This window comes from Leopardus geoffroyi, assembly GCF_018350155.1.
Source record: "Leopardus geoffroyi isolate Oge1 chromosome C2 unlocalized genomic scaffold, O.geoffroyi_Oge1_pat1.0 chrC2_random_Un_scaffold_44, whole genome shotgun sequence".
Classification (NCBI taxonomy): Eukaryota; Metazoa; Chordata; class Mammalia; order Carnivora; family Felidae; genus Leopardus; species Leopardus geoffroyi.
This window is the reverse complement of record NW_025543554.1, coordinates 247,643-256,631: the sequence shown is the minus strand read 5'-3', so window position 1 is coordinate 256,631 and position 8,989 is coordinate 247,643. Positions and strand designations below refer to the sequence as shown.

The 8,989-nt window shown below is 41.1% G+C and overlaps 1 protein-coding gene across 1 annotated transcript; it reads right to left on the bottom strand.

Moving 5' to 3' along the window:
- On the bottom strand, nucleotides 1–8,989 carry LOC123595649 (probable cation-transporting ATPase 13A4). The gene is made up of 3 exons (XM_045473335.1): nucleotides 8,910–8,989; nucleotides 5,800–5,880; nucleotides 1–664 (listed from the first exon to the last, which is right to left on the bottom strand). The coding sequence occupies exons 2-3, from the start codon at nucleotides 5,836–5,838 to the stop codon at nucleotides 452–454; spliced, it is 252 nt and encodes an 83-aa protein (XP_045329291.1). The 5' UTR covers nucleotides 5,839–5,880; nucleotides 8,910–8,989; the 3' UTR covers nucleotides 1–451.

The following is an 8,989-nucleotide window of genomic DNA, read 5'->3' as shown; positions in this document are numbered from 1 at the left end:
GACTGGTATAATGGCTCTCATGCACTTGTTTTTCCATCAATAAAATAAGAATTCAAAGGTGATCCTTCACATGTTACAATTCTATGGCTACACATAGTGCTGCTTTCTCTCAATTCATTTAAAAAATGTTACCTAAGAAAAGAGATTATATATTCTCCTTGTCCTTTAGCCTCCCAGTCTCTGGGCTGATTGCCATCGTTGGCTCACTCTTGATTCACCAACACCATCAATACTTTCAGAATCAAGAGGAAGGCACTCTTCTGGGGGCAGTGTTCTGCTCTGTAGAAAGTATTTTATCAGGTAAACTTGAATTTGCGACCGTGATTGGATAGGTTTTTTCATTCCAAAAACTCCAGCTGATTTTGTAAGAGTCCCATTGTTTGAAAATTACTGAAACTGGTCCCTTTTGTCATTGTTTCTATGCTTTATCACCTTAGAGATCACTTTGGCTTCAGAGTTGTTCCTCATTGCTCTCAAACACCGGATTGCTGTAAGACACCCCCCTGCCACACTCTGGCATGTCAGAGTAGGACGTTTGGTTTAGCGGGGGCCAGCTGGGGTCATCTGCCAAGGCCCTCTGCCATATCCGATACTGGCTTTTTGATTGATAGCCAAAACAACTTTTGAATGTTGTCCACAGGGCTCGGTTTTCAATAATGGCCTCCTGCAAAATAAGAGAGTTATTCTTTACAACCAGAGGTTGGCTATGGTCCTCCATAGACCCTACGGAGGAGCTACCACATTAGCTGCTTAGATCCAGCTTGACAAAAAACTTGAGGCCTGTACGAACAAATCCAATGTGGTTTCATGAGATAGGTCTCAGCCTCTCAAGCTTTTCCACTCAAGGAACTCTTCTGGGAAAAGACAGAGTTCCCAGTTTTAAGAATCTGGAAACATAGCTTGAAGTAGTCTGCCTCGAGGATGAAATTCCTTTTGAATCTCATATATAAATTAAATTTAAAATCATTCAAATTCTGCAGTCCACTCCCTACCACACCCCATGGAATTACCTTATAGAAAGATGTGGCTTTGGTGTGCCCTGCCATATGACTGCATAGTCCCGAATACAGGTCAATAAATTGGAATGTGGGCCACAGTCTTACACCTGGACAGATCCGGATTCAAGTTCCAGCTCTGACATCTACTATGGACAAATCAGTTACCTTATCTGAGCTTCAGTGATTAGAAATAATTCCTTCTTTGTGTAACTCTCCTTACAGTGTAGGGCAGGGCATGGTATAGATGCCTCCCTTTACCACCTTTATGAATTATTTACTTAACAAATAGCTATGGGGGCATCTGGGTGGCTTAGTCAGTTAAGCCTCCTACTTTGGCTCAGGTCATGATCTCGTGGTTTATGGGTTTGAGCTCTGTGAGGACAGCTCGAAGCCTGGAGCTTGCTTCAGATTCTGTGTCTCTGTCTTTCTCTGCCCCTTCTCCCTCATGCTCTGTCTCCCTCTCCTTCAAAAGAAAATAAACATCAAAAAAAAATTTTTTAATAAATAAATAAATAAATAAATAAGACAATAAGCTATGTACTGTGGCCCTATTCACTGTGGCCTCTTTCATCTACAAGTATTTCACTACAATGCATTTTTCTAAGATTACAGAAGACCTGTCTCTTTGGAAACATTTTGGACTGCCATTTTATTTCATGAGTTAGACTGAGCCTCATACAGATCTCAAGTTATAACATAATACAAAGTGTATAAGAGGTTATTGTGTTATTTTTTCATTTTTATCATGTCATAAAAGTTAACCATCTTAGAAGTTATCTTGAGAAAAACAAAAAATATGAGAAGCCTGCTGTCCCACAGAATGAGAACTCATTTTGGTGTCTATCAGTGGTATCTTTGCTAGACTGGAAGAATCAATTCTACGGGATTCTACAAGGACCTTTGCCAGGGTAGTAGTTTTCTTAAATTCCACCCATCTTTGATATTGGAGTCCCATTGCCAATGGAAATAATAGAGAACAGCTAGTCTGAATCTTTCTGTCTCAAAAAATGGATCATCTGTTAGCAGGCTGTTAAAGACCCACACAGCCATCTCAAGAGCATCTCGTAAACTTCAGGGCTCACCTAGCCAGACTTGTTATTCTACTTTTTCATTTTGTACTCAGCCCCACAAATTATTACTTTCCCACAGCAAGTTGCTTTTTTGTTTTTTGTTTCGTCCTTCTTAATTAAAAAGAGAACAGTAGTTCTCCATCGAGCTGGAATAGGGCTGGATCATAGGTATCCAATTACTGGTCTTAAAGTCTAACTTACCTCTAGGATATCTTATCAGGTTTTAAACAAAAAAACAAACAAACAAAATGAAACAAAACCAAACACACATACAGACACACACAGAGAGACTTTAGTGCTATAAGACATGCCTCGAGTGTTATCACAATTCTAGAAGTATAATGGCCTGTCTCACTTTGCTGGTCTGGATTGGGAAACTGAAGGACCGAGAAGTAACCTGTTCTGTCACTCTACATTATAAATTAAATGTAGAACTAGAAACAAAAACTTCACCACACAAGCTCTTCAGATTGGCTACTAAAATAATTCACACATACATACATACACACACACATATATACACAAACACGTAAGTAATAAAAACGAGAGGAATTAAAGCTATCCAGATTAGCTCCTATGCCTTTCAGTTGGAGGTTAGATCATGAGAAAGCAAGGTGAGGATAAGATCCCATTCAAAACTGCTCTAAGATTAGGGATAGTCTTAGTCCTCTCAGCAGACCAGGAAATATTTGGAACTGTGCAACAGGAGGCCAGCCATCCCCCGTGCCTGTCCCTTGAAACCTCTCTGGACCATCTTTGTCACAGGCTGGCCACCAATCTTTAGTATCTCCTGTCAGATATACCTAGAGCTATGTGAGGAAAACATCTTGCTGCATCCGTGATAGCCTGCGGTCTTTATCTACTCTGCTCACCTCATAGGGCATGAAATCTTAGTGTCTGTAATTCTCCATTACAACTTCCTTCAACCACAGACTCAAATGGCTTTGGTTTGTTCCTGAATGCCTACTGACAGCAGAAGGTAACTTCGAATAAGTGAAGACTGCCATGCAGGAGCCTGGGGGTGAGAGCTAGGACCCCACAGCATCATTTCTCAGTGTGAAAGCTGCTGGGAACCCCCACTGAACATCTACGCCGGTCTCCATTTCTCAGTGGACTCGAGAAACAAAGGAGAAACTTAATCTTTCATGAGTGTCAAATTATCCTCTCCATCTGCTGGAGGTGAGCAGCGTCACTTCTTAACATTTAATAATTGAACAAAGCTTTACCCAGCTTTCTATTAGAATAAAGCAGGGTTTTAGACTCTGTAGATACTGAGATGAGTTCTTGCCAGCGCCGTTTACACAATCTACACACAAATAACTGTAGCACTGGTCCTCTTGCTTCTGTAGACTGTGAGCAGCACCCCTCCATCATCAGGATCTGCCTCGAATTGCACCCTAGGTCATGGCACAGGGTCAACAAATGTTTATGGAGTGAATGAACAAATGAAAGCCTGCATGACTGATAGATACAAACTAAGAAATGCTAAGTATCACAAGAGATAACATAATGATAATAGTTTATATTTATCAAACATTTACTACATGCTTTTCTGTGTTCACCTTTCATGCTCACAGTAACCCTGTAAGGTTAGGTACCCTTATTATCACGGCGTTTCAGATGAGAAAACGGAGACATAGAGAAGTGGAGTTGCAAGTGCTGCCCAGAGTCAGGCGGCAAGAAAGGATTCCAACCCAGGTGAACTACTTCCGGCTTATGCTTTCTTTTAACTGCAAACATGGTGACATTCGAATGGCTTCCTGCTAGAGGATTATGGGAGACTTTGTTGCTCCATTACCTATAGCACAATCCTCCCAACTTTTTCCTGCCCACCTAAGAGGAAAAAACTCACACACAATCTCAGCAAATCTGTCTAATGTTTGGCATAGATCCACTTTCCCAGAACCCTTTTCTCCTCAGGATGACAATAAGACACAGTTCTGACCAATGAGGCATAAGAGGAAGTCTGCAGGGTGGCTATAGAAAATGACTTTGTTTCCTTATAAAAAGTTCATACTTAAGGGAAAAAAAGCTTGCTGGTGCCTCTCCTTCCATTTTTTTTTTTCCTGCATCAAAACACAGATAACGCCCAGCTATGCGGCAGCTATCTGGACACCATAAGCAATACACGCAAACATGAAAGGCCCGTATCTAAAGATGGGGAGGCAGAAGAGAGAAAGATTGATGATCCCCAATGACACCACTGAGTTGCTGAACCAACTCTATGGCCACTTACCTCGAATCTTCCGGTTAAGTGAGACAGTAAATATCTTGACTGTTTAAACCACTGTTACTTGACTCACCCATCCAGGCTTTGGGAAAGATTCATGAAGATGATACTACTACTGCTGTGCCATAGAGGATGGAATAGCATTCCCATAAGGAGATATTGGGGGAAGCTATACCAGGCAGAGGAAATAATGTGATCACTGACAGGGACAAGGTACGAACACAAGATTATCCTTTAAAGGGCAAGGTTCATCCTTCTGCAGCTGGGTATGAGGACACTCATGCGATCCTCTCTTATTAATTTGGTGGCTTTGGAGACCATACGGGTTAGCACGGTACCTCACAGTGTGGTCCCTCCACCAGCAGTATCAGAATCACCTGACAAACACTTGTGCCTATTCTAGACCTTTGAATCGGAAATGCTAGGGGAAGGGCTGGGCAACCTGGGTTTTAATAAACCCTCCAGGTGACTCTGATGCCCACTCAAGTTTGAGAAGCCCTGGATATGCACACAGAGAGAGGCTCTAGTACCTTAATTCTATGTTCTTTTCTGCCACTGGCTCCTGTGTGGTTTTTACCCTGCCTGTTAAAGAAGGTGCTGCAGAGAAGTCAGGTTCCAGGGATTCCCCCCTCACTGGCATAAGGCTGTGTTTGCCACTGGAAACATTGCCACCCAGATTGGGGACAGATGGAACCTGATGCTCACCTCCCCTTTGACACAGATGTCTTTTCTAGGGGTGACCCCTGTTCTCCAGGAGGCTTTGAAGAATGAAGATTCGGTCTAAATAACAGCGCTGAAGGAGGAGAGTGAACCACATAGCCAAAGAAAGGAGACCACAAACTCATTTCACTGAGGAAATGGAGTAAATGGGAGATGAAGAATCAAATCTAAGAAAAGCTCACTATGAATCTTATTTCCCATGTGTAAAGTAAAAGTAATAGACGTTGTTAAGTGAAAGAAGCCAGACCTAAAAGGCCACATATTCTATGATTCCCTTTATGTGAACTGTCCTGATAGGTAAATGCGTGGAGACCGAAAGTAAATTAGTGGTTGCCAAGGGGTGAAGAAGGGGGAAGGGGGAATGAGGAACGACTGCTAATGGGTACAAGATTTCTTCTGGGGTGATGAGAATGTTCTGGAATTAGTGGTGATGGTTGCACAACTCAGTGAGCTGCACACTTTTTAAGAAGGTGAATTTTGTAGTATGTGAATCATACGTAATTTCAAAAAAATGAATTGAGTCAGTTCTCTACTTGTGAATTTTAGAAATGAACAGGTCCTTAGACATCATAATCCCATTCTCTCCAGGTCCACCATGTAGACAAGAAAATTAACACCTTGTTTGGAGCTCAATAGAGGAAAGCACCATTGCTCATGTCACCGGGCAGGGAGCTTCTTGGACTGCTGACTCTTATCCTCTAAGGCTGTTCCTTTTTTCAGACTCCCAAAGAATGCCCCGTCCATCCCTACCCACAGTGATCAGAAGCCGGAGGGCACTTACCTCCACCACAAGGGACACAATGAAGTTGGAGCTGAGCATAATGATGATATAAACCCTCCACAGAAGAGGAGTGCAGAGAAGCTGGTGGGAGATGGAGAATCACTGTTAGTTTGAAGACAAATAAATGTCAGAAAGCTGTTCACACGTTCACAGTGTACATTTTCATAGGTTATAAATCACGTGTGTAATAGACATGCTTACATGTAGACATTACATGTATGCATATTAGAGGCACACACAAAATAACAGAAACTATGATTGCTGCTTTTGTTCTTTTATCTTTCTTTCTTCTCCTTTTTATTTTTTGGTGCCCCTGTAATTTCTCAATTTCCCCAAATCAATTCGATCAAAATTTGACAAATTTGATAAAAGTGTTTTTGTGTGCTTGCGTTGCTCGCTTTTATGAGGGAATACAGGAATGTGGCTCTATTCCCAGGAGGCTCTGATGGTACACAAGTCGAATGTGACAGGGGCAGTGTTGCCCTTGTCTCTCTGGTGCCACATCTCCCCTCAGCTGAGCCCTGCTTTGCAGCCCCGAGCCAGGGCTTTACCCTCAGGGCTGTGTGCACGGCTGCACAGATGGTGCCATGACAAGGGTACTCACCAGTGGGGCAAGTGGAGCTGGATGGGAATGGATGTCTGGCTAGATAAATGAATGGATGGATGGATGATATGAAACCAAGGGCACACTGCTGTACCCGGCACTGTCTCATATACTGCCTTCTACACTGGGGGGATTATAAACTGGTACAACTCTATGGAGGGCAATGCCATTGAAATGAAAAGTGGAAAACCATTTCTGGGAGTTTATCCTAGAGACAGACTTGTACATGCCTGAAATGGTATAGGTATAAAGTTATTTTATTGCAGCTTTGTTTGGAATAGCAAAACATTGGAAGCAGCCTAAATGTCTACCAACGGGGGCTGCGTATAACTTATGGTACATATATGTATATTGAAACAATATATTAACGTAAAAAGAGGAATGAGGAAGCTCTATGTACTGTCGTGGGACAATTACCAAAATACACTGTAACATGAAAGATCGTGGTGCAGAACCTGTGTGGTCGGGGCAGCCATGGGCATGCCCCATGAGGGTCTCCTCCATAGCTTGCTCACACGTCTCATCTCATTTTGCCATCTTCAGCTCAGAAGACCTGGACAAATTTAATAGTCTGCTATTTGTGTAAGAATGTGGCAGAATACACATATAAGGAATATATATATGGGGCGCCTGGATGGCTCAGTCGGTTGGGCATCCGACTTCGGCTCAGGTCATGATCTCACGGTCCGTGAGTTCGAGCCTTGCATCAGGCTATGTCTGTCAGTTCAGAGCCTGGAGCCTGCTTCGGATTCTGTGTTTCCCTCTTTCTCTGCCCCTCCCCCACTCACGCTCTGTCTCTATCAAAAAATGCATAAACATTTAAAAAAATTTAAAAAAGGAAATATATATATGTGTCTGTGTGTGTGTGTAGGCATGTGTATAAAATATGTGTATAAAAATAAAAATGTATAAAATAAAGTGTTGTCATCAGTAGCCTCCAGAGAGGAGACCTGGTAGCAGGGGAAAAAGGATGAGAAGACAGAATTTTTTAACTTTTGAATATTAAACGTTGTGAATGTATCTCTATTTTTAAAAAAATGCAATTTTTTAAAATGAGCAATAACTAGGTTACAAAACAGCATGATTCCATTTAAAGTAAACTGCATAAATCAGTCAATGCGCTTTTATAATATACAAAGTTTCAAAGATGGAAGGATAGAGTGAATACTGTTATAATTTTCTCTGCCTGCATATTCACATTTTCTAGAATGTACCCACAATTTTATGTAATAAGAAGAAAAATAATTATTTTTAGGGTGAGCAATAATTCTCTGCAGACTCCTTGGCAGTCATGTTGGCAATGACCCCACACAGGTCCCCCCAAAACTAAATAGGCTCCCTGTTTTGCTGTACCAGAGGAATCAGCCTCTCTGTAAGACTCTTTCCTCTTAAAGAGTGTGACTAAACCCAACATATCGTAACCCTAACTTCTGCAGGATTAAGAAGTTTTAACTCACTTAGAAGTCTAGCAGCCAAAGACTATCTCCATGACTGCTTACTCAAATTCATGAACATATTTAACAATAGTGGCAATTACGCTGTTAACCACAGTGATACAATTATCACAAGGAAAACCGAATGTAGACATGAGTTTGTATGCCACATGTCAAGAAGGGTTGGTGAAGGTTTTGCTGGTTTGCAATGAACTGTGAGCTTCCAGTGCTCATCTCCATTTAGGAACCGGATCTACAAGGATCAGTCACTTACTGCCCTTATGTGCCATGGGTTATGTTAGGCACTGGTAACATGAAACTGAATAAGATAGGACCTTGGCCTTCATGACACGTGTCTTTGAGTTGGAGAGGTGGGCAGGCAGGCTCACGTAGCACTAAGTAAAAAAAGTCCATTCCCTTTTACCATCTCTTCTGTATTCTATTTACTGGTCTAAAGGACATTTGGTAATAATAAACTTCTAATTCAAAAGTATAGGTTAAAGGAATTGAAATACACATTTCCCCTAGCTTGTATATGTAAAAATTTTCTCATAGATTTTGACATTTGCCTCAAAATTACACTCTAAGAGAGTTCATGAGGTAAGTTATGGCTCTTTGCAAACAAGTTTTGCAGACATTAAGTATGAACATACAAACACGTCTTTATTATAGAGATTTTTTTTAAAGATGTAACAGAATTTGAGAATTAACAGAAAAAGTGTTATAGGCAAACTGTTTTCAACAGCTTCAAAACAGAAGTGCTTAGGGGGAAAAAATTTCTTACGCTTGAAACAGTGTATGTATATAGATTTTTCCATTCTTACAGGGATCTTTTAAAAGAAAAATGGTCAATGCTTCTGAAATATTTGAAATCAAGATTAGACAGAATCTTATTTCCTGGCTGGCTTAAATTTAAAAAAATACAAATAAATGTAGTATTCTTTTTTAACTCTACTATTCCAAAAGGATAATCAGTGTCACGAGTCCATGTCAATTGCCACCGTGACCTGCTTCTTGCAGTCAGGGTATTATATAACAGTAAACCATCATCATAGCCCAGAGATAAGACTTACATCCAAACGCCTGTATAATTCTGGAATATCAGCAAATAGAATGAATAGACACACACCCAGCTGTATGACCAGCACAAGGA